The sequence below is a fragment of the Nuphar pumila genome, chromosome 15, assembly GCF_984573655.1.
Source record: "Nuphar pumila chromosome 15, dmNupPumi1.hap1.1, whole genome shotgun sequence".
Taxonomy (NCBI): Eukaryota; Viridiplantae; Streptophyta; class Magnoliopsida; order Nymphaeales; family Nymphaeaceae; genus Nuphar; species Nuphar pumila.
The window spans coordinates 85,899,001-85,926,478 of record NC_143263.1 but is presented as its reverse complement, the minus strand read 5'-3'; the positions used below and the strand labels follow the sequence as shown (position 1 = coordinate 85,926,478).

The 27,478-nt window shown below is 37.1% G+C and overlaps 1 protein-coding gene across 1 annotated transcript in view; it reads left to right on the top strand.

Annotated features, from left to right (window-relative positions):
- Positions 1-27,239, top strand: part of LOC149815858 (protein cornichon homolog 2-like) — a 34,400-nt gene extending 7,161 nt beyond the window's left edge. The window contains exon 4 of the mRNA XM_089989930.1: positions 26,875-27,239. Within this exon, the coding sequence (XP_089846056.1) occupies positions 26,875-26,929 (55 nt within the window). The 3' untranslated portion in view covers positions 26,930-27,239. The remainder of the gene's footprint in view (positions 1-26,874) is intronic.
- The last annotated feature ends 239 nt before the right edge of the window (positions 27,240-27,478 follow it).

The following is a 27,478-nucleotide window of genomic DNA, read 5'->3' as shown; positions in this document are numbered from 1 at the left end:
TCAACGAGTCACCTAAGAAAATATAAAAACCTGTGGTTGAGTGTCGGTTATTGAGATCACCTCTGTTAATATATATATATATATATATATATATATATATAAATATAAACAATGAATCGTGGATCGTTGTATCAGGAAGCACACCATCTCTCAAGCGAATCTTGTATTGCATTTCTTTTCTCTCTCTCTCTCTCTCTCTCTTTATTGTAAAGAAGTGGAGAATGAAAGGAAAGTAATTGTCTTCATTCCCGTACGCCTAAATGATACAAACTATGTGATGTGGGCATCCATAGTAAAACACAAAATATGGGAAAAGGGTTTATGAGGTTTGGTGGACGGTACCGAAAAGGAGCCTAAACTCATTCTCACCAAAATTGAGAATGGAAAGGAAGTTGCTCTTCAAGGAGAAAAAATTTCTAAAGTCGTTTCCGATTATGAAAAGAAATGGAAAGAGTGGAGGATGGGTCATTCAAGGATAATTGGATGGCTCATCAATAGTGTGAACATTCACAAGTGCTCTAGCTTAGCGAAATTTGATTTAACTAGTGATGCGTGAAAATATCTTAAAGACATGTATAGGCTTAAAGATATTGCTCATATATGTAATGTTCAAAACAAGGTAATAATTATGACTCAAGGAGAGATGAGCATTAGGGAATATTACAATGCACTCTCTCTCCTTTGGGATGAATTGACTTTTCTTGAGCCAAAATGACATTGCCTCTAAGATGTAGTACTCCGTGAAAACCAAATTAAAACAGAGCATTTCTACCAATTTGTTAATGGGCTTAGACCCGAATTTGAAGGAACCAAGTCGACTCTCCTTCATAGAGGTGTACCATTCATAGTCAAAACTCTTAGAGTTGACTATGGAAGAAGCCATCCACCTTAAAAGAAAAAGAATCTGTCCTTGCTATGTCAAAGATCGGTAATCACACTAGGAGTTATAAACCTCCTCATTTTGTGAAAAATGAGAATGGAAGAAACTCAAATAACTATGAAATAAGCGACAAAAGAGGTGATCATGAATACAAAAAGGGTGAAAAAATCATATGCTATCATTATTATGAACTGGGACACATCAAGCCTTTTTGTCCCAAAAGAAAGAAAGAAGATTATAGAGATGATAAAAGAGTTGCTTCGGTTGAAAAGAATGATGTAGACGACTCTAACTGTATCGACTCACTATCTTTGGTGTAACTAATGGAGGTACTACAACCAATGTTCAAAACTCGAGCTTCTTCTTTCTCGGGAGTGATCGTATCCACACGTGGTAACCCTGGTAAGACTTCTTGGATCCTAGATTCCGGTGCCTCTTTTCATATGACTCCAAATGAGTCCATATTATCCGAATGTCATACTAACCCAAATAATTCTTATGTTTCAATCGCTGACGGAACATCTTTAAAAATCAAAAGTTTTGGGGTTTTTAAAAAACAATTAATCTTTTAGATACCAAATATTAGAGTAATGCCAAAATTAAGTTTAAATCTTTTATCTATCTCTCAAATTACGGATCATGGATGCAAAGTACTATTTTCATCTAATGATTGTTTAATACAGGATCTCCAGTCTGCGAAGCCGATTGGGCGATGCCATAGAAGAAGAGATCTCTATGTAATAAACAATCTTGAGTTATCAAAACATACTTTTTGTAATTTTGTGGAAAAAAAAGATATAAAAAATTGACACAAAAGACTAGGATATTCTAGTGTGTCCAAATTACACTTGTTTACATTCCTTACAAGTTATAAAGAAAGAGATTTTGTTTGTGAAGACTGTATTCTTGGTAAAATGAAATCTTTACCTTTTGGGCCTAGTCATTTTATATCAAAGAAACCATTTGATTTGATACGTTCGGATGTACGAGGACTGACTTTGGTTATATTCAAAAGAGGCATATCTTATTATGTTGTTTTTGTGGATGATTATAATACACTCTTGGATATATTTTCGTAAGCACAAATTCGAAGTATTTGATTGTTTTAAAAAATTTCATTGTTATACAAAGACTCAATTTAAAGCCAATATTAAAATCTTTAGAACCGATTCCGGAGGAGAATTTGTATCAAAGGATTTCAAAAATTATCTTGACTTATATGAGATTATTTACCAAAAATCTTGTCTTTATACTCTTCAACAAAATGGACTAATCAAAAGGAAACATAAACATATTGTTGAAACTACTAGAATACTCCTTATATCAAGAAATGTTCCAAAAATACTTTTGGCAGAAGCCGCTCTTACGACGGTTTATTTGATAAATAGGATACCTTAAAAACTATCAAAATATTTCTCTCATTGAAAAATTATTTAAAACTTCTCCTGATTACAAAAGGTTGAGAGTCTTTGGTTGTAAATGTTTTGTCCTTACTGACAAAAATGACAAACTTTTCCTAAAAGCTATTCCTTGTGTTTTCCTAGATTATGCCGAAAATAAAAAAGGATATAGATACTATGAAATTAAAAGGAACAAGCTATATGTCTCAAAAAGCATTACTTTTTTTAAAAACGAAAATGAATTTGATAAAGATAAAATCCAAGAACATTGTGACTATTCATTTTTTTTACCTTGCCAATAAGCATGTGAGTTGTGATGACATTCATGATGTGTATGAGTGACAATGAGGACCACTCATGATGCACATGTGAATGTGAATGAGGGTCTTAATAATATAGACCAACCTCAGTGAAATTCAAATCTATACTTGACATATCGAAGACCATCCTCCATGTCCTTTAGTAAGATATTCTCAAAATCAAGATATAGATTCCTCTAGTGTTAGAAGATCTATGAGAATTTCAAAATCTCCTAGTAGATTTGTATCCTATGATTTCTTTGAACCCAAATATAGAGCATGTCTAATGGCTATATACTCATATCTAGAACTATCGTCTTACCATGATGCTAAAATTCACCAAGAATGGATTAAGGCAATGAATGATGAATTGAAAGCTCTAGAAAAGCCAAAAACTTGAGAAATTCAAACATTACCCAAAGGGAAGAAAACTATAGGATGTAGATGAGTCTATAAAATTAAGACTAAAAAGTAATGAGTTACTAGAAAAATATAAAGCTGGACTAGTAGCCAAAAGATATAGTCAAGAATATAAAATAGACTATGATGAGACATTTACTCCAGTCGCTTGAATGACTATTGTTAAAACTCTTATTTCTATAATATCAATTAAAAAATGGCCCATTTTTTAAATGGATGTGAAAAATATTTTTTTTTAATGGAAATCTCAACGAGAAAGTTTACATAGATCCCCCACTAGGATTAAGTTTAGCATATGGAAAAATTCTTCGGTTACAAAAAACATTGTATGTTCTAAAATAAGCCCTTAAGGCTTGTATGATCGACTCAGTAGTGTGATGACACAACTTGGTTTTAAATCTTGTTATTGCTGACACTGCATTGTTTGTTAAGTCTTCTAATACATGAATAGTGATATTATTTCTTTACGTTAATGATATAATCATTACAAGAGGTGATAAGCAGGGAGTTAGCCATATCAAAGATGTGTTTAAAGCCAACTTTGATATGATAGACCTTAGTTTTTTACAGTACTTTCTTGGAATAAAAGTGACTTACTCACCTCGTAGTTACTTGTGATCGCAGACTAAGTATGCAACAGAGAACATTGAACGGTCAGGACTCTCAATAAAAAACGAGTTGATATTCAAGAAGTCATTAATAAAAAGATGAAGAAAGATGATGGAGAACATCTGAAGGATCCAACTCCATATAAACAAATGATTGGGGATTTATCTTATTTCTCTATTACTCGTTCTGATATTTCTCATGCTATACATTCCTTTAGTCAATTTAAGCATGCTCTTATTATAATACATATGAGTGTTGTAATGAGAATTATTAGATATATTAGAAATTTTATTAATTATGGGTTATTTCTTTCATCTTCTTCCCAATTAGAAGTTATTGCATATTCTGATTCTGATTGGGGAGGAGATGTGAATGTTAAGCGCTCAACCACTGGTTCTTGTCTTTTTTTAGGTGATTCTCTAATTTCATGGAGATGTAAGAAGCATCAGAAAGTGTCCTTTTCTTCTACTGAAACAGAGTATTATGCCATGACAACTACTTCTGAATTAGTGTAGTTGATACTGAAATGAAATGGGGATCTTCGAAACACGAGCTTAGATTAACAAGGGCAAGTGTCAAGAATGACACTAAAGCATAACCCTTAAAAAGTGTATAACTGGAAACAAAATAAAAATAAAAATGTATTCTTTATTGATATGAAAAACCAATTGCTTAAGAAGCATTGGAATAAAATACAAGAGGGGCTGCACCCCTTTATATACACAGCTAAAAGAGGACTCAATAGAGCTGTTGGGCACAATCCAACAGCTCTATTAAGAGCTGTTGGACTGTGTCAGTCCAACAGCTCTATTGCTAGTCAAGTCTGGACAGGACTTGACTAGCAACAGTCATTCTAGTTCAAACTGAACTAGATGACATAAAGACAAAATAAAAATAAAGGAAAAAAAATACAGAAAAGAAAGAAATTAAAAAAGTATTTATATATATATATAATAATATAATATTATTATATATACATATATGTACAGTTTTACATTTTAACACTCCCCCTCAAACTTACGGTACAATGAGCGAAAGTTTGTCTAAGAGAAAGTGAAATCGGGGAGCAGCGAGAGGCTTTGTAAAGAGGTCTGCTAACTGATATTCTGAAGTGACATATGGCAGATCAATTATCCCGTGTAGATATTCCTCTCTGACGTAGTGACAATCCATTTCGATGTGTTTGGTGCGTTCGTGGAATGTTCTGTTACTGGCAATGTAGATCGCACTTTTGTTGTCACAACACATTTGTGAAGCCTTTGTTGCTTCAACTCCCATGTCAGCAAGCAGTCGTCGGAGCCAAACTACTTCCATGGTCGTGGTTGCCATGGCTCTGTATTCAGCTTCGGTGGATGAGAGAGATACCTTCTGCTGCTTTTTACACCTCCACGAGATTAATGATTCCCCTAAAAAGACACAAAAGCCAGTGGTTGAGTGTCTGTTATTGGGATCACCTCCCCAATCAGCATCAGTATATGCAATTAAATCAAGAGAAGAGGAGGAAGATAAGAAAAGTCCTCGTGAAAGAGAGGACTTGATGTACCTGATAATACGCATGACTGCTCCCATATGAACAGAAGTAGGAGCATGTTGAAATTGACTTGCTGTATGAACAGCATGTGCTATATCTGGTCTGGTAATGGATAGATAGGAAAGTGCCCCGACAAGCTGTCTGTAAGGAGTAGGATCTGCAAGAAGTTCTCCATCATCAATCTTCATTTTAACATTAACAACTTCTGGAGTGTCAACTTTCTTATCATCAGTAATACCAGACCTGAAAACAATATCAAAAGCAAATTTAGTCTGAGATAATAAATATCCTCTAGGAGAATAAGCAACTTCAATGCCTAAAAAATATCTCAACAAGCCCAAATCAGTCATTTCAAAATGAGATTTAAGAAGTGTTTTGATTGTTTCAACTCCCTGTTTATCACTTCCGGTGATGATCATATCATCCACATAGAGAAGAAGCACAATGATCCCTGCATCAGAATTCTTAATAAACAAAGCAGTGTCAGTTAAACAGAATTGAAAACCAATATCAATCATAAGACGACTAAACCTATCATACCAAGCTTTTGGTGCTTGTTTAAGTCCATAAAGAGCTTTTTCTAAGCGAAGGACTTTACCCTTAGGAATACTTAGACCAGGAGGGGGTTCCATATATACTTCTTCAACTAGCTTTCCATTTAAAAAAGCATTTTTGACATCCATTTGAAAAATAGACCATTTTTTGATAGAAGCTAAGGCAATTAAGGTTCAGACAATAGTCATACGAGCCACCGGAGCAAAGGTTTCTTCATAATCAATCCCATATTCTTGGGCATAACCTTTGGCTACTAAACGGGCTTTATATCTTTCAAGAGTACCATCACTCTTGGTTTTAATTTTATAAACCCATCGACATTCTATAGTTTTCTTCCCTGGAGGAAGATCTTGAATATTCCATGTAGAAGCCTTTTCAAGTGCATCTAATTCAGCTTTCATGGCTTCTATCCATTTGATATCATTTTTTGCTTGAAAATATGTGGATGGTTCTTCATATGAGTGAATTAATGCAATAACTGCCCTATATGTGGGTGAGAAAGACTCGTATGATACAAACTTTCCTAGAGGCCTCGAGATTCGGGATGATTGTCTAGTTGGAATGTTAGAATATTTCTCAAGTGCACATGGAGGATTAGACTCTTGTCGCCTGAAATATTGAATACTAGTATCTCTATGAACTTCTTCATTTTCAACATTAAGATCAATAATTCTTTGATCATCATCAAAGTTACAGTCAAGGTCATATTCATCAGATGTTGATGTTAGATCTAGCAAAAAGGAGTACTTAGTGACGTCTTTTAATTTTCTAAAATCAAAGAAGCTCTCCTTTTCAAGAAAGGAAACATTTCTAGACACATATAGTTTATTATTTTTGAAGTCAAAACATCTATAACCTTTCTGGTTTTCAGCATATCCTAAAAAGGCACAGGGAATCGCACGAGGGGAAAGTTTATCATTTTTGTCAGTAAATATGAAACATTTGCACCCAAATATTCTTAGTCTAGAGTAGTTTGGAGAAATGTTCATAAGTTTTTCAATGGGAGTGATATTTTGCAACGAAGAAGATGGCATCCTATTAATGAGATAGGTGGCAGTTAAGGCAGCTTCTGCCCAAAAGTCTTTCGGGACTTGATTTGCTATTAATAAAGTCCTAGTGGTTTCTATAATATGGCGATGTTTTCGTTCTGCCAGTCCATTTTGTTGAGGTGTATAAGGACAAGATCTTTGATGTGTGATGCCATGCAATTTAAGATAATTTTGAAAATTTGTGGATAAAAACTCTCCCCCTGAATCTGTGCGAAAAAAGTAATATCATTTTGAAACTTGTTTTTAACCATATTATGAAAAGTTTGAAAGTATGAAAATACTTCAGACTTATGTTTGAGAAAGTACATCCACGTATGTCGGGAGAAATCATCGACAAAAATAACATAGTAAACAAATCCTCCTTTAGAAATTACTGGTGCAGGACCCCAAACATCCGAGTGTATTAATTCAAGTGGTCTTGAAGAGAAAAAGGTTCTGTTCTGAAATGGTAATCTTTTCATTTTGCCGAGAATACAATCTTTACAATCAAATGATTCAGAGTTACAAAATTTCCCTAGATTTGAAAAATGTTGGATTTTGGCTATATGTGGGTGACCAAGTCTCTTATGCCACAGTTCCAACTCTATTTTTTTAATATTATAACAAAAAGCTTTCTTCGGCATTTCCAAAAAATCCATGTAATAGAGTCCTCCTTCTCTATGGCCTTTCCCAATCAGCTTGCCTGACTGGCGATCCTGTACCCAACAACCATAAGAAGAAAAAGAAATATTACACCCATAATCAGAAATTTGAGATACAGATAAAAGATTTAAATTTAATTTAGGAACATTTAATTTGGGAACATGTCTAATTTCTGGAATAAATTTTTTTTTGTTTTATAAATTTTTTCAAAATTTCCTATTCCTTCTATTTCAAGAGAAGTCCCATCAGCAGTAAAGACCTTTGACACACTTGTTTTATTTTTAACACATTTGGATAGACTTTGATTATTTGGGGTCATATGAAAAGATGCACCAGAGTCAAGAAGCCAAGAAATTTTACCTAGATCAGAAAAAGATGAGGCTGCTGCGCCGGTTGAAGCTTCAGATGAGGAAGAGGCACCTTTGATGAGAGGCTGAAGAATCTCCATTAGTTGGGCCAGGGAAACTGGTGCATCCTGATCTTTAGGCTCCGATCCAGCAATTGCAGCTCTTTTTTCTCTCAGCTCCTTAAGTTTGGGACATTGTGGCCTGTAGTGTCCCGGTTCATGACAGTGATGACAAATAACTTTCTTCTTATCATAGTCACCATTTTGTCGGTTAAAGTGAGGAGGCCTATATGATCGAACATGATTCCCTGGTCTAGACACGGCTAAAACAGAATCATCTTCAATTTTTAAAGAAACTTTCCGGAGATGATTTTCTTCCATTGTTGACTCTTCAATAGTTTCAACAATAGAAGGAATTTTTCCCCGGTGAAGTAGGGCCGATTTAGTAGTTTCAAATTCCGGCTTTAATCCAGTGATAAACTGGTAAAAATGTTCAGCATCGAGTTGTTTCTGACGAAGCTCGATGTCTTCGGCACAATGCCACTTTGGTTCTAAAAGGGAAAGTTCTTCCCAAAGTTCGGAAAACCCATTGTAATATTCACGAATAATTTTGTCTTCTTGTGTCATCATTCGAACTTTTTCTTGGAGGTTGCACACGTGTGCAATATCTTTAAGGGAATACATATTCTTAAGGTATTCCCATGCCTTATCGGCATGATCAAATTTGGCAAGACTTGAGCATTTTTTAATGTCAACGCTATTGATAAGCCATGACATTATCTTCGCATGAGATATTCTCCATTCTTTCCATTTCTTCTCGTATGAGGTAATAGCCTTGATTTTCTCTTCTTCCGATAGAGGGACATCTTTATCTCCCTCCTTTTTAGTAAGAGATAGCTTAGGTTCCGAATCGGAACCATCCACAATCCCCCATAAGCCTTTTCCTCATATATGGTGCTTCATGATTGAAACCCATGTTACATAGTTCGTATCGCTTAGTTTCATAGGCATGATGGTGACTTTATCATTGTCATCCATCGATTACAAGGAGAGAAAGAATAGGGATAGAAGAGAAACAAGAAGGAAAATGAAAAAGAAAGAAAAAAAAAAACAATACAACAAGATGTGAAATCTTCTCCAATGAAGTGATAAAACACTTCTCTTCAAGTGGCGAACACTTTTGCAAACGGGCACGGAAACCGAGGCAGCTTTTCCTCAAGATTTAGTACTTCCGCGGCTCTGATACCATGAAATGAAATGGGGATCTTCGAAACACGAGCTTAGATTAACAAGGGCAAGTGTCAAGAATGACACTAAAGCATAACCCTTAAAAAGGGCATAATTGAAAACAAAATAAAAATAAAATGTATTCTTTATTGATATGAAAAACCAATTGCTTAAGAAGCATTGAAATAAAATACAAGAGGGGCTGCACCCCTTTATATACACAGTTGAAAGAGGACTCAATAGAGCTGTTGGGCACAGTCCAACAACTCTATTAAGAGCTGTTGGACTGTGTCGGTCCAACAGCTCCAACAGCTCTGGACAGGACTTGACTAGCAACAGTCATTCTAGTTCAAACTGAACTAGATGACATAAAAACAAAAAATAAAAATAAAGGAAAAAAATTACAGAAAAGAAAGAAATGAAAAATGTATTTATATATATAATAATATAATATTATTATATATATACATATATGTACAGTTTTACATTTTAACATATACAATTATTAGAAGACTTGGGAGTTCACGTTGCAGAACCCTCGAGATTATGTTGTGACAACAAAAGCGCAGTATATATTGCAAGCAATCATACATTCCATGAAAGGACCAAACACATTGAAAGAGATTGCCACTATATTTGTGAGAAATTTCTGAAGAAGACCATCATGTTGTCATATGTTCCATATGAGTATCAACTGGCGGACTTTTTCACTTCCTACTTGGCAAACTCTTGGTTGCTACACCGAGAGTTTGAGGGGGGTGTTAAGATTATGTACCAAATATATATGTATTTATATGCATGTATTAATATATATATATATATATATTTAAATGTATGTAAATTGAAATACTCGTATTTCAGTCTTTTCACATTGTAATTGTAGCCAGCCCATTAGGGGCTGACTTTGCCCTTTTATTTTTGTTCTTTTTGTATTTTATTTTTTGTCTTGAAATTAAGTGTCGATGGGGCAGCCTAACTAGTTGTTGGGCTAGCCCCCAACGATCACATTAGGTTGCGATGGGACAACTCCAACTAGCTAGTTGGGCTGCCCCCACTCTCCCTCACTTGTTATAAATAGGGGTTCTCCCCTTTATCCTCTAATGCTTTCTTAAGCATTTGTGTAATACAAAAGCATTTATTTTTACTCTCTTGACCCTTGTGTGGGTGGTATGGATTGATCCATAAGGTGTTCTTTGTGGATTGATTGTGTTCTTGTAAGCCCATAAGAGGCTCCTGTTTACTTTTTTTCTTATTTTATTACAGAACAACTTGTTAGAATCCCCTCTGGTACCTGTATTGAGAAAAGAGAGAGAGAGAGAACATAAGAAGAAGAAAAGTGGGCTGCGACTGTCACGATTTCAACTAACTGAAATCGTGACCTAAACTTTGTATTAATACATTTAAAAGAACAATGGATCCGGGTCTGGTGCAATGTCCAGACCCGAAAGAGATAAGTTTATCTGTACATGAACCTCCTTAAACCTGTACATGGCCCGGGTCCTAGTATCCAGACTGTACATACAATGGACCCGGGTCGGGTCCTACCAAAATACACTTTTTCACCCCCCCTCAAGTTGATCATGGTTTTGGACCATGAACAACTTGCCTTTAAGCATCCAAAAACGATCTTTTGTCAAGCCCTTTGTAAATATGTCTGCAACTTGTCTTTCAGTGTTGACAAACTCAGGCTCGATCTCTTTTTCTTCAACTTTTTGTCTTACAAAGTGTTGGTCGATCTGAATATGCTTAGCACGACTGTGATGTACTGGATTGAATGACATGTTGAGAGCACTTTGATTGTCACATAGCAAGATAGAGTGTGAGATCTTTTCTCCCAGTTCGGTTAGTAGATGCCTGATCCACGTGGCTTCGGCAGTAGCGGTAGCCATGGATCTCTACTCAGCCTCAGTGCTTGACCTAGCGACAACTTTTTGTTTTCTACTACTCCAAGAGACTAAATTTCTTTCAATAAAGGCACAATATCTTGATGTAGATCTTCGTTCATCAGGATCCCCTGCCCAGTCTGCATCACAATATATAATAAGTTCATGTTCTCCCTTGCCATACGACTGTGGTGAATATATCAATCCATCCCTAATGGTCCCTTTCAAATATCTAAGAATCCTCTTAACTGCTTCCATATGTCCAGTACGTGGTGCATGCATAAACTGAGACACTTGATTGACCGAATAAACAATATTAGGATGAGTGAATGTCAGATGTTGTAACATCCCTATTAGACTGTGATACCTAGTGGGATCCTCACACAGATCTCCATCATGAGTGCTAAGTTTTTGGTGAATCACACTTGGAGTTCCTAGAGGCTTATAGTCTTTCATACCTGCCTTGTTGAGAACATCTACTGTATACTTGTGCTGAGTGAGCGTCAAGCCATGAGTCTGGTTGTCAACTTCTACACCAAGAAAATAGCGCAGGACACCAAGGTCTTTCATTTTGAACCTCTGACCTAGTAAGTCTTTTACTTCTTTGATGTGAGCTTCAGAGTTTCCTGTGATGACAATATCGTCAACATAGATTAATAGCAGAGTGGTCATATTCTGACTTCTAAAAATAAATAATGAGTGATCCAGAAGAGAATGCGAAAATCCATGTTTTTGAATCTCAAGCGAGAAGCTGTCAAACCAAGAACGAGATGCTTGTTTTAGATCATAGATAGCTCTCTTTAGCCTGCACACATGGGTTTTAAAATTTTGTTCTTGATATCCAGGGGGTTGTTCCATATAGACTTCCTCCTTCAAATCTCCATGCAGGAATGCATTTTTCACATCGAGCTGACTCAGCTTCCATCCATGTTCAACAACCAAGGAAAGAATAATTCGAATTGTTCCCATTCTCACCACCGGACTGAAGGTCTCATCATAGTCTTGTCCTGTTTCTTGGGTGAACCCTTTTGCCACCAGTCTTGCCTTGTATCGTTCAATGGTTCCATCTGGTTTATACTTTATTTTGTAGACCCATTTGCATCCGACAACATTTTTGTCAGGTGGTCTGGGAACAACTTCCTAGGTTCCACATTCATGTAAGGCCTGCATTTCATTATTCATGGCTTCTACCCATTTGGTAGAAGTGGCTGCCTGATAGTACATAATGGGTTCATCTTCCTTATTGAGGGCTGTTAAAAAGAGCTAAAAATCCAAGGAGAAGTTATTGTAGTTGACCCACCTATCAATAGGATGTCGTATGAGATTTGATTTTCTGACCTCAAGAGCATGGGAGGGAGTAGGATCAGCTGCTAAGGCATGAATTAGAAGGTTTGATGTTGTCGTTCTTTGTCTAGAATAGAAAATGCCCTTGTATCTACCCCGTACTGACGATGATACTTCCTCATTCTGTGATCCCGATGTCCCAGTGTTCTCAAACATTTCTTCTTCTTGCTGCATACAATCTGGAGGACAGACTCCATTGGAACTAGCAAAAAGTTCCTGAATTCAGCCAAGGATAGTAAACTTCAGTTGTGTTAGAGGACATATCCATTGTGCCGACGTTGTGATCAAAATTTTGCTCATCGAAGACAACATTCCTTGAGATTTTGATGCGCCTGTTGGTTGGATCATAACACCTATATCCTTTGTAGTCGTCTGCGTATCCCACAAATCTATACTTTTGAGCTTTGTCCTGAAACTTGTTTCTCAGGGACTGGTCAATGTGCACATAACAAACACTTTCGAAGATACGCAAATCATGATAACTGGGGTGAGCTCCAAAAATACAATAATGAGACTTATTTTCCAAAACAACCATAGGCAGTCTATTTATCACATGTACGGCAGAATGTGAGGCTTCTGTCTATAGATTGATGGGAAGGTTACTGTCATGAAGCATACTCATGACACTTTCAACGATGTGCTTATGTTTTCGCTCAACAATCCCATTTTGTTGAGGGGTGTATGGACATGACACCCTTCTTTCTTATTCCATTATTTTGAAGAAAGGAAATGAAGTCACTAGATGAGAATTCCCCACCTCCATCACATTGAAAAAATTGAATGGACTCAGAGAATTGATTTCTTACTAAGGAAAGAAAGTTTTGAAACAAAGAGAACTTCCGACTTATTTTTTATGAAATATATCCAGGTGTATCGAGAATAGCTATCAACAATGATTAGGTAATATAATTGGGACGGGCCCCTATATATCAGAACAAATTATTTCAAAAGGTTTCGAAGCTCTCTTATTAATGGAATGAAAAGGCAATACATGACTTTTGCATAAAAGACAACTGGAACACTTCTTACTTTTCTCATCCCTATTGAGACTTTCTTTTGGAATGAGATTATTAGAGACAAGTTTCTTAATAAAATGACTTCCATAATGACCTAATCGACTATGCCATAAGAAAGGCTTATTACATTCAGAAATACTAAAAACATTTGCAGAAGAGAGGGAACATGACTCTAATGAAGGCTTTGAATCCAGATGAGCAGGGCGGACGGACTGACGTAAAGCTTCTTTAAAGACATACATATTGCCTCGTGTCTTTCCTTCAACGAATGTTTCCCTCGTGCGTAGGTCCTTGATCTGCACAGAGAAGGGAGTGAATTCAACTAAGGCATGATTATCATCAATAAGTTTGGAAACATAGACTATTTTTCTTGATGTTGGGAGCATGAAAGACATCAGAAAGTTCAAGAGTAGAATGTGACATGGGAATGACAGTTTTTTCAACATGAGAAACAGGATGGTGGGATCCATCGCCAGTGACAATCTTGCTTTTGCCAAAATAAGGAATAGGATTAGAAAGTCTACCTGCATCACCTGTCACGTGAGTTGCTGCCCCTGAGTCGACAAACCAGGTGCCTTGATCATTCTGCTTCAACTTCAATTCTGACAAGACGGATATTAGCAGATCTTTAATCTCTCCACTATCTCTGATATTGGTGGACTTTCTTTTGGTTTCTGTCTATGGAGCCTTTCCTTTATTTTCTGGATTGTGCCAACAATTCGCCTTGATATGCTTCCTTTTGTTACAAAGGAAACAAGTGGGGACGAGTCTTTGTCCCTGGGCATGAGAATTTGTATGAACATGAGTTTCTTCAGAAAAACCTTTCAGAGTCATTTCATACTGAATTAATTTAGCTCGTAACTCATTAAAGGTAGGAAGGGCAGGCAGACACAATAGTGAAGTGACAATCATATTGTAGTCAGATCCCAATCCACTCAGAGTTTGTTGTACCATATCACTGTCATTTACCGCACATCCTATAACTGCAAGCTGGTCTGTGATGGTCTTCATCTTGTTCAGATATTCCATGATGGTCATGAAATCTTTTCTCAACAACTGAAATTCCCTCTTGAGAAAAACCATCCTCGCCTGTGAAACCTGTGAGTATGTCTGAACCAATCTCTCCCAGAGCTGTAGAGATGTACAATTGTCAGGGATAGCAACAAGGACCTCTTGAGACAAGGTAGAAGTGATGTATGCAACTACTGTTTGATATTTTCTTTCCCAGTTGAGGTATTCTGCATTCTTGACATACACAATTGAACTCGCCCCTTTATCATCTTTGTCTTCTCTCGTAACAATTTTTGGCGGGACTAGAGTGGTTCCATCCAGGTGACCTAAGAGACCTTGGCTCCTTATAAAAGGGATGATTTGTCTTTTCCAAATCAAGAAGTTCGAGGTATTCAACTTTTCAGAAACGAGTTGATTGAGAAAGCTTGAAGAAAGACTCGATTGAGAAGAATAAGAATCCATGGAGAGAGAAAATTTAACAAGAGTGTTCACAGAGTTTTCAGTCTTCCCACCCTCCTTTTTTTTTTTGAAGCCTTAAAACTGGAGGTCACAGACTGTCAAATTTAGAAGAGAATAAAAAATGATCTTTCCCTTACACTCTTTCAAGGTTTGGGATTAACGTGCTGAAAATCCTTTTTACACGTTGAACTAAGTATTGATAGGCAAAAAAGGAAGTTCCAACTGTGACAGCAACTTGGAAGAAAAGTGAGAATCAGAGAAAAAAAGGTCAATCATAGACTTAGTATTTCAGATTTGATGCAATCTCATGCACATATGTGAATATTTCAGTTCAAGTGAGAAAATAAGAATATGCAGAGCTGGAGTATTTCAGACGAAGAAGAAGGTGGGTCGGTTTTGGGGATTCACGTGAAACTAGGGATTCACGTGAAACTAGGGATTCACGTGAAACTAGGGATTCACGTGAATGCAGAAGGTGAAGTGATTCAGATCTGGACAATATATAAAGGAAAATCAACACAGTAGAGATAAACACCGAGGAGAACTTGATATCCAGATCTGATGGTAGAGTTGCGTCAGATCTGGATACGCAGAGTAGATGCGAAGAGAAAATTGGGCAAAAGGGACAGATCTGGTGCACCAGATCAGACAATGTCTGGAAAAAAAATCGCAGTTCACGTGGGTCGTTACTGTGTTTCACGTGAATCGATTTCAGCGATTCACGTGAAACAGAGTTACCCCTTTTTGCACAGTGCTTACGTGAACAGGATTCACGTAAAACCCAGACTCACGTAAATGCAGGCCCACGTGGGACGGGAATACACCAGAAATTTAGAAAAGAAATGGAGGAATGAGAGATAGTGTAACGACCCCAACTCATACCTTTGAAAAATGCGGATTTTTTTTTCTAAGAGTTGCGGAAAACTTCCCAGAGACCTGGGGTCCCTACAGTTCCAATTTCAGTTGGATAACCACACACCGCAAACAAACTTACAGTTATCATCCATAACCAACCAACTAAACTCTTTTATTAATGAATCACTAAGAGTCTCATACTCAATGTCAAAAGTGAAATAACAACTTGCAGGAAATAAGAAGAACTAAAATAAACAAAAGTAGAGCCACTCTGTCCGTAAGTGAAGCAGTCTGAAGCAAAAGTGACCCTCGTATCCCCTCATAAGCGAGTCGATTTCACTGATCACCTGTGTCTGGGAAAAACCAATAAAAAAAGAGAGGGTCAGAAATCCAAAGAATTTTGTGTACAGGTTTCCCTAATGAATCAAATAAGAAAAAGAACATAAATAAAATCCATGTAATATTTTAGAATGATACAATTATAACCAAATTATAAGGCAATTAACCATTCATGCCAAAAATAAAATAAACATTAAGCATGAGGGAACACTAAGTAAGTAACAATGATTATAATTTAATCAATAAGGACATTTAAATGCAAAAGAGATCAACATCATGCAATGATCAACATAAAACAACCAAGTGAATAGGTAAACATGCATGAACTAATGCATAGCAAGAATATGCATGATTTATGTGCAATGCATGAACCCTTTATTATCTTTCATTTAAGCTCCCATCTTTCCATATGCATGTCCTATTAAATGCTCATAACTTTAAATTCCTCTTTTTAATTTACCATTGCCCGCGGATACACTAAACAGGTACAATCCCCGAGGTCAAGTAGGGTTCCCGGGGTAGCTTCACACACAATTTGTATTTTATTACCGGGTTTCAAACGTAGCCCTCGATATCAGGAAACAACACAATCCATCAGAACCTTGGAAAACAGCATCCACTGGCGCCACTTTATTTGTATACCAAAACAACAACAGCTGTGTCAAAACACACCACCCTCAGGAAAAGTGACGGACTCTCCCTAAAACCGTGGCCAGGAGAAGAACCTCAATATCAGGTTCTGAGGCAACAACACGCACACTGAGTTTTTTTTATCCTCACGGTTTCCCCCAAACCGCAACATCCAAGATTCCCACGCTAAAGCAGGGACATCAAGGAGAAAAATGAATTACACTGTTCTTTACTTTATTTTATCTGGTTATTAATTCATCTTTTTTACATTTGCAAATTTACATGCCGAATTAATAATATAAGCTTGCACGTCAGCATGCTAAGCTTTTCACGGGACCACTGCCCGTGACAAGATAGAACAGTGCGGTAAAACAATAATATCACATTTGATTTGTTGCAATGCATCAAAATAACTAAAACAGAGAACCACTGGTTCTCGAGGCTCACCCAGCCCCTGATGATCCAATTTGATCCTCACTGCATTCATAAGCAAAAATCCTCAATCACATGCCACTATGCATTCTTTTCACATGCTTTCCAATGCGCATTCATGTATGCAAATTGTGCATGAAACAATAATTTCATAAGCATAAGCATAAATTCACGCACCCACATTAAATGCACGCTTTTTCTCAATACAGGTATTCATGTCATACATGATTTCATTTTATGCATCTACTCATGTCATATGCATGCTTTCAATTACGTGAACACTCATGCAATGTTCTACATATAATCACATTAATTCCATGCAAACTCATGCATAAAAAGCCAATCTTATCTCAAAACTTTAACTTAACATGAAACATTCAGTTAAAGCATTAGAAACAACTTATACCATGGCAAACAAAAAACAGTTACATAACTAACTAAATCATGGCAGCACCCATAAACGTTTCTGTTCCACTAATTACGTAGGGTATACCTAATAAGCTTTGCATGACCATGTGTTTTATCACCTTATAAACAGGTGTGACTATTGTAAAACAAAAAAATCAATTGGGTGATTAAACCTGAGTATATATACATAGGAGAATTTAAATCAGTAATGTCAAAAGCATCTTCTAAACCTAACAAGTTTTTGGTATTCTTTCAACAATCTCTTTAGAGAAAACTATTAATGCCTGCCTATGCAAATAGCAGATATGCACCACATTTTAGAAGCATCTAAGGTTTATATATATATATATATATATATATATATATATATATATATATATATTAAAAACAGAAAACAGCCCTGTCGAGCCCACTTGCTGGGATCAGGATGACCTTGCCAACCGACCCCTGGCAGGCCCCATCTGCACCACATACAGGGCTGTTGTGCCAGCCCAGAACTGATCCGTTAGCATACAGAAACACAAGGTATGCCCCTTGACATTACAATTTCCTAGGGGTCTAAAAGGATGAATTGACCCAAACCTGCATCAGTACATGTTCTTCTAATATAACAAAAAGAAAAACTCAAAAAAGAAAATTCTGGTTTAACAGTAAATCTGAACATGCACACATAATAGTTCTCGTACTAGACTCACCGTGACATAACACACTGTTCCCCTTTTTTTTGTAACACCAGCCCAGCCGACCTAGTCGGCTGGTCTCAAACATACCCAGTCTCAGCCTGTCCGGCTAGCTGCGTCCACTCGGCTGGGCCGTGTAGCACAAAAGAAGAGTTGGGGCCTGTTATCAGCAGGCCAGCGCATGTTTATGAACATATTCGAAATACTGGAATTTGAAACACGCTGCAACCTCACATAGTATGCATATTCAGCATGCATGAACCTAAAGTTTTGATTTCTTTCCTAGATGGGTATGCTTCCTGCATGAGTATTATTCATATGCTTAGAACAAGAACACAAGCATAATCAAAGTTTCATTCATGATTCATGCTTACACAAACAAAGCAACATCATTCAAGTGTCCTTCAACAGGATATTTCTGAAAACCCAAAATAATCAAGAACAAACACATAATAACTTATATTTTCTATGTAATAGAATTCTGTTTGGAGTAGAAATGACCTACACAGAAAATCTTTGTTGCTAGGCTCATAAAATCGAAAATACTACCGTGAACCCAAGCCTTACAAAAACCCCATCCATGCATTTGAGGGTAGATAGCTAGATTTGCCCTTTTCCCATGGATTTTTCTCAAAAATACCACATGAAATCAAACTCATATTCTCATCCTCATCCGAAGCAAGAGAGAACCCTGTACCTTAGAATCGATGTTTGGGGTTGCTGCCGTGAGAGAAAGAGGTCGTTGATGGCCTTGTTGGCTGGGAACAATAGCTAGGGTTGGCGTCGGTGGTTGCCGCACCCAAGGGAAAGGACAGGAGAAGGGCTGCTGGTGGCTGCAGTTTTCCGGCGACCTCCACCTCCCCAATGCACGCCTACACGAGAGAGAGAGAGAGAGAGAGAGAGAGAGAGAGAGAGAGAGAGAGAGAGAGAGAGAGAGAGAGAGAGACGAGGGAAGAGGGTGAGACCCCCTCTTCCACCTCCCTTTTATCGCCGCCCCCCCCCCCCCCTCTTGCCGAGAGGCGCGGGGTTTCGGTTACGCCCTGCGTAACCCCCCCTTTTGCCCCTTTCTTGTTCTGTTAGAGACCTATCGGGCAACCCTTATCGGGTTGCCACTTTCTTTAAAAGGTCTTACACAGGGGCGCGGCTCGGGTTCGGACCCGAGACCCGTAACCTGACCCCAAGCTATATGGATCCACAAGTTGGATCCGAATGGATCCAACTGTGGATCCTCGGATAAATAAAAAAAATTTAAAATTTTATTTATTTCTTCTTCTTCTTCTTCTTATTATTAGTTTTATTATAGATGTGGATATAAAGACTACTTTATAGATCTTAGATCCACATGTTGGATCCATTTGGGTCCAATCACGGATCCAACCTTAAATACTTGGTTTTTTTTTAAATACTATTAATTATTTATTTAAATATTATAAGTATAGTTTTAATACCCCATTGTGGGTTATTTACGCATTCTATTATGGATCCGGTAACGGATCCGAGGCCCAAATTTAGAAAAGTACCCGTATTTTCCAATAAACTTAAATAATTAGTTGTCAAAAATTGAGGTTATTACAGATAGACGGAAGAAGAAAAAAAATGAAGAAGATGAAGACCTCAAACCTCTGGCCGTTGCACCTTTCAGAAGTCTCTTCAGCCCTTAGATGGATCTTGGCTCTAATACCATGTTAGAATCCCCTCTGGTACCTGTATTGAGAAAAGAGAGAGAGAGAACAGAAGAAGAAGAAAAGTGGGCTGCGGCTGCCACGATTTCAACTAACTGAAATCGTGACCTAAACTTTGTATTAAACTTTGTATTAATACATTTAAAAGAACAATGGATCCGGGTCTGGTGCAATGTCCAGACCCGAAAGAGATAAGCAATGTTGTGAAAAGCGTTGAGGCGTAGCGAGGCGCTCTACCAAAATCTGAGGTGAGGCATAAGCCTCGAGGCGCAAAGCGTAAGCCTCAATTTTTTTTTTAAAACTTAAAAAAACTATAAAAATTATCTAAAATTATAAATAAATAAAAAATGCTTTATTGATGAAGCAACAACCAACAAAAAATAAAATCCGGGGATAGACAAAAGGCAATTTGAATTATAAGTGATTTATGCAGCTACTGAGTTTTGTAAACATTGAACCCATAATAACAATGCCCTTAATAACTTTGAAGAAAGGGGTGTACTTGGTCCCCAGGAGAAAATACTTAAGGATCTAATTTTATCACTCCATTTAGTTTTATTCAGTTAGCTAAAACCACATCTGATTATAATCAGATGCAATTATACTTTTTGACTTTTGTTACTGAATCTCATTACATGTAAAAAAATCACATTTGGTACAAGCTTTTCACCATCAGAATCCAAATCCACTTTGCCAGTATCTAATCAGACGTCTTCCACCTGAACTGGTGGTTTCTTCCTTAAATATCAACAACAACAACGAAAACTTTCGGTGATTAAGGGAACCGAACAGTGAAATCATGGAGAACTAAGTTCAAGATCCAATCGGAACTGGATCCATTTCCAACCGCAGGTCCATCCCGAGTCTTTGTAGTAGTACCTTACCGTCTTATCTTTTATTTTTGAGAAGGATCACTTGGTAACTTCAAAACGCTGAGGGACATGGGTACCAATGATTAAGGACAAGCAGGAGAGCAACAAAACAACCTTTTCCCCTTCCCTCCTACCAAACCCCGTTTCTTTAAAAACAAACATCACAAATCCCGGAGGAAGTGTAACACAAGAAAGGCTTGTCCGGGTTGGAATCGTCGAAGCCACATAACCCTTTCTCCCTCCTCATGCACTCCCTGCACCTACTGAACCTATCATCCATCTCATTCCACCCCACCTTGATCCCGTTCTTGATGAGGTCGTTGAGGTCCGCAAAGATGTCTCCCAACTCCAGGAACTGCGCGATCAGAAAGCAGGGACGGTAGGGGAGCCAGCCGAGAGAGAGGGAATGACTATGAGAGAGAGGGAGAGAGGGGCTGCGAGAGAGAGGGAGACTGTGAGAGACGAGAGAGGGGTTGGGAGAGACGAGAGATAAATTAGGTCCCCCGACCCTAATTATAACATTTTTAGTTTGGTCAAATGAGGGCTTTGACCCTCATTTGACCAACAACATGAGGCGTGCACGCCTCACTGTGAGGCGCGCCTCGCCTCGAGGCGTACGCCTCGTACGCTTTTACGTTTCATGCTTGCGCCTCAAGGCACAAAGGCCCTCGCCTTGAGGCGAGGCGCGCTTTTTGCGCCTTGAGGCACGTTTTTAATAACACTGGAGATAAGTTTATCTGTACATGAACCTCCTTAAACCTGTACATGGCCCGGGTCCTAGTATCCAGACTGTACATACAATGGACCTGGGTCGGGTCGTACCAGAATACACTTTTTCACAACTCACTAAAGTATTCTATAATACTTTTTCCTCCTTGAGTGATAGTGTGTATTTTGTCTTGCAAGTAACAAATGTAAGCAATATCTTTAAGATAATACATTCTCTTAAGATAGTCACATGCTTTATTTTCATGTTCAAACTTAGCTAAACTCGAACACTTTTTTATTTCAACACTACTAATGAGCCAGTACATAATCTTGGCATGCCCTATTCTCCATTCTTTTTATTTTTTCTCATACGTGATTCTAGCCTTGGTTTTTTCTACCTCTGTAAGAGATACTTTTTTTCCTTATATCTTAGTAAGAATTTGTTTGGGTTCCAAATCCAACCCATTCGCTAATCCCTACAACCCCTTCCCTCATATGAAGTGCTTCATGATTGAAGCCCATGTTACAAAGTTTATGTCATTGAGTTTGATGGGGTTTTAAGGTGACATTATCATTATCATCCATGTTTAGAAGGGCTAAGATAAATAATAAAAGATAGAGAAGAAGAAAAAGAGAAGATAATCAAGAGAATCATGAACACTCCACCACTAAGATAGTGCCTCCAATGAAAAGCACGAACACACGAGCACTCCACCACGAAGAGAGCACCTTCAATGAAGAGTATGAACACACAAGCACTCTCTCACGAAGAGAGCATAACAATCTCACAAGCACTTAAATGAATTTTGCAAAAGAAACTTTATCTCTTCTAAATCTTGAGTGGCATGCTTCCCAATGCACCAAAAAATCAGCTTGATATCCAAGCTCTTATACTATGAAAGAAAATAAGGTCCTCCGAAGATATTCACCAAAATAACAAAGTGGACACTCAAAGAATTTCACCAAAGCATCAAACAAAATACACAAGCCACAAAATGGGCTCACACACAAACACCCAATAAAGGGCAGACACAAGGAATAAAAACAATATTTTATTGATCAATACTTATGCAAAAAGCATACATATGAGAGGGGTTTCATCCCCTATATATACACAAATATGTGAGGCTCCAAGAGAGTCATTGGGAGGGTCCAACGACTCTAAATAGAGCCATCAAGCCTCCCAACGACTCTCTTGTTGACTAGTTCAAACAAGACCAAGAAATAAAAATCTAACCTATCCTAAACTAGTTATACACACACACACACACACACACACACACACACACACACACACATATATATATACATATATGTACATATGTATATATATATATTTACATTATTAACAATAAGAACAATGCAAAATATTAAATATCTTGGCAATTATGAACATGCGACAAGACTCATACTTTCATATTACATAAACAAAAACAAAATAATCAAGTTTATGAATGCTAAGTGTTATTAAATAACCAAGTTTTTTAAAAATATAACCTCAATCATGATCATCATCATCATCTTCTTCTTCTCCTTCTTCGACATTCACATCATCTCCAATATACGTGGGCTCTTCATCATCTACCTCCTGTGCTTATTCCACGTTAATCCACTAAATATCCTATTCGTTCAAAATATCTACTTCTTGAACCCATGCATCCAATCAAATTTTTCTAAACTAATGGGATCAAATTGCTCTTTATGCCTCCTCGATGATAACTTTTCTATTTGCTTAAAAAATGATATGAAAAAATTAAAATTAATTGGGTTTTGTATGATATAAAAAAAACTTTAAATAAATACATAACAATAGCAAATAAACTTTATAATTTTATATACTTTTGCCTCAGCTACAAGTTGTAATAAACGTAGACGAGGTCATTGATCCTTTTCTGCTCTAATCTATTTCTTTTTTTTGTATGGATTTGCTTAAAGACACTCTAGTTTCTATCACATCTACTTACACGGTATGTTTGGTTAAGTATGCGAATGACAAACACTCTCAAATTTGGAACATCACTTTCAAACCTGGTGCACCACATGTTTGAAAAAACAAGAAAATGAAAAATCAATAAGACAATAATAAATGCAATCATACAAAACATCATAACTAAATAACAATATGAAATTAAAACTAGACAAAATAAATTAACTAGACACATCGTAGCACAGTTTCACAATACTGTAGGTCTTCCCATATCATACAATACATTGTCATAAATTTTCATTTCTTTATGAATTTGATCTTGAACACCATAATCAATGTTCAACCTTTCGATGCAATTCAAAAGTCTTTTGTTGACTTTCCTATTCATTTTAAACGCAGGGAAGTATCTAAATGTATGATCTAAATAATATGCTACAACATGAAGAGGTTGATGAAATTGCCCGCTCACCTATGATCAAGGATGTTCCATATATGCATATATATTTTTTTCTTTATGTTTAAATTATATCTAATGATCTTGTTAGAACCCAGCCCTAAGAAGGGGCGAATTCTACAATAGGACTCAGGGTCTGGTAAAGCCTACTACCTTCTTGAGGAGCTGGTTTTAGTAGCTGAGCTTTGTGTTGTCTAAAATAAAAAAAGGCAAGGGGGGAGATGGAAAGGGGTGATTGACCTGACACGATTCCCAAGAGGAGATATCTAGGGCCGTTGTCTACAAGGCATGAGAGAGACAATCAATCTCGCCGGCCTGTGTGAGATAGAAAGGGCGTGTGGAAGAAGAATATTGATCCCTCTGAAATTGAAAAACAAGAACAAGAATGAAGAATAAAGATTCACTTAATAAACTTCATTGATTTATTATAAAGACCAAGAACATATATTTATAGTTTAAACAAGAAACCTAAAGAAAATAAGAGTCCTGATTAAAGAATATCAAGAAACCCAAAACAAGAAGCCTAATAGGATGAGACATTCCTCCAATGTTGTTCGATTGAGACTCTGGGGTGGATTCGAATCCGGATTGGGTCCTCTTGGGTCAAATCTGGGTGGTTGATAACAAACCTCTTTTGCCTTATCCATGGCCTCATAGAGATAACCGATAGCTGGTTTGTTTTCACTATCAACTAATCGAAGTATCTTCACCAAAGGTATAATTATTTTCAACTTCACACATTAATCTCAGAATTTACTTTTAAATACAATATCTACAATTTCTCTTGACATTCTTTTTGTGAATGGGGATATGCATTCCACTCATCTGATGAAAACATTTTTTTAGTGCAGTTTTATTTTTTACTAGATTTTGCACTGTCGAAAAATCCGTAGCAAATATAATAACTGCACTACAAATTAACTCAGCACCACTACTGTACTTTCTCATTAGACTTAAAATCCATGCATGATTGTCCAAAAGAATGATCCATAATTTTTTACCAATTATTTACTTGCTCTATAATTTGCTGCATTATTAGTAATGAATTGAATAACATTTTGAGGTTGAACATCTTTTACAACCTGATCAAATACCCTGAGCAATACATCTGCTGTCTAGGGCGTATAAGAGAAATCAATTATATTAAAAAACATAGTTTCTTAACACAATATATAAAAAAATTTATCATGGTCTTTGACTTTATGTTTGTTCCCCTATCTGCCATGATGTTACACCTAGTTTCTCTCTATGATTGCCTCATCTCATCACAATATGTCTTCACTTCATTCACATTAGTATTTAATTTTTTTTTCTCAAAGCATGATATGAAGACATTTTATATCTAGTCCTGATATTGGTTATGACATCTACCATGGCCTGAAAATGAAAAGAATTTATCGCATTGAAAAGAATGCAAGCATCATAGAACCATCTTCCAACCGTGATATTTGCCTGCTCGACTAAATGTTGAGGAGTCATAGCAATAAAAATGTCAGGTTGCATCCCATGGGTAGTCTTCAGAGAAAAAAAACTCCTAATAGTACTCTATCCTCATCTTTCTCCTCTTCTTTTTGTGCCCGCAATACTACAACTATTAGTACCAACCACACATTTTCTCTTTGCTGCAGAACTTCTTACTTTTGATGTTGTACTAAGAGCTATAGGATCAAAAGTAGGGAGCTCATCTTCATCCTTCCAGGACTGTATATACCCCATTTTTGCCTAACTCATTTCTTTTTCTTGTTTTTTTTTCTCTCAAACTAGTGAGTAATTGTGGACATTGTCATTTCACGGCATCCGGCAAATTCCTTGACATGTAGGGGGAAACATTGAGATGTGTCCCGGCTAAATGATTCTTCAACCGAAAGATACCACTCAAAAAATTATTATGGCAATAGTTGCACTCGATTTTCAATCTGTTTCTACTCATTACTTGGGGCATTCAATCGGTTTTCACTCATTACTTGAGTGCTCTATTGCCATGCAGGATCATTTGATGCCATCTTCCTCTAAAAAAGCTCAATAAGAAGCAAATAATAGGTGTTTTTATCTTAACCCACTTCCTTGAATGAAAAATAATGGAAATGCACTTTTACTTGAGTAAACCGCAAAAGCCCTCTCTCTTGCACACGGATCGACCCCCAAATCACTCTCATACTCCTAGGGTACGTGAATACACCTCTGATGGCCTCTATACAAATGAGGGAGTGGACCCTCAGAGGTCTTTAAAAAAAGGATTCAGCCCTTTCTAAAATGCGTTGAAGTTGCTATATCGTAAGATATGGTACTGTATAGGGCTATATCGTATGATACATGCGATACAGATATGATACATACTCGTATCTCTATAAGAGTGTATCGTATCGTTATTTCCCATTGTAACAAAACATATGGTACAGTACAACATTGCTCTCAATTATAGAATATCATCATTAACAACCAAAATCAAACTTAATCAGATGCAGAAAATAACTTGAGAAAATGTCAAAGAAAACCTACAAACTCCAAAATATGCATATATTGATGCAAAAATGCAAGCTGATCCAACTTTTTCTTTTAAAAAAGGCTAGCTGGGGTTAGGCAGACCCCTACTAGTTATACAACTATACCATTGGGTTTTGAACCTACAACATCCCAACACAAGGTGACGTGCACTAGCAGCTCCTACCAAACAACCGGAGCCCCCGTTGGTGCAAGCTGATCCAACTTGCATCAACAAAGAACTTTGACTTGGTGGGCTTATGTTGCTTGAACAGAGGGTCAGTTTTGGCCGTGCCACTAACTAGCCAGCTGAATCAAGGGAAGTCCCATACGAGGGCAAGTCATTTTTTGTTACTCTATTTGCTGTTATCAACTTTGGTTTTCCCTTTTCTCTGTTTGGGGCTGTGGATGAGACAGAATTAGCTAAGTCAATATGACAGGTACAAGCAGGATTTGGTCAGATTGTGCGATATTCAGGAAACCTTCAGATTGACTTTGAATGAGAAGTTCCATTCTTTTTTCGCCACAATTAATATAAGCAATTTTTCTTCCAAAAAAATAATAATAGCAACTTGATGTATTGCTGATGCTTTACACGTTCATTGCTATATGAAGACCGTTGCAAGTATTCTCAGGTTCATTGCTATATGAATACAGTTAGAAGAATTCTGAGTCTTTCATCTTTTTCAGAACCCTCTCTCTCTCTCTCTCTCAAGTGTTGCTCATTTGATGCAGGCTTGTCTTATCAGCTGCTGCGCTTATAGAGGAAGGTGAAGGTGAGGTATTCTGAAGCCTTCAGTGTGATACACGGGATTTTTGAGGCAAGTGGGTGTTGTAATGATGATTGATTTTGGAGTCTTCACGTTCATGTCATCGGGTAAGGCTCTTCAGACTGCAGTTCACTTGACAACTGCAGCAATTTTTTGCATGCCTGAAGAGTATGACAGTTGTAAAATGCCAAGAAATGCTTTTCCTACACCCTGATTGTTAAAGCAAGTGCAATGTCAAGTTATTTAAAACAATGTCTGTACCATAAGCTTCTTGAATTATTTAACATGCAAGACTGGATATATATGGGACTGACCGTTAACCAGAAGCAATCCTAGTTTAAGAATATTGGAGCATTTGGAAAATTTTAATGTGTTACCTATGTGTGGCGTCTCACCATTGATTTTAGATGATGGTATCGAGGATAACTGAGCCTAGCCGGTTACCTAGGTCAACCTATTCTCTAGTTCAGGGTACACAATTACCGGTCTTCCCTGCTCTCAACGTTGGTTCCGAACCAGAAAATAATCATGTTCTGATTCAAATACGATGCGAGCTCGACCAAAATTCA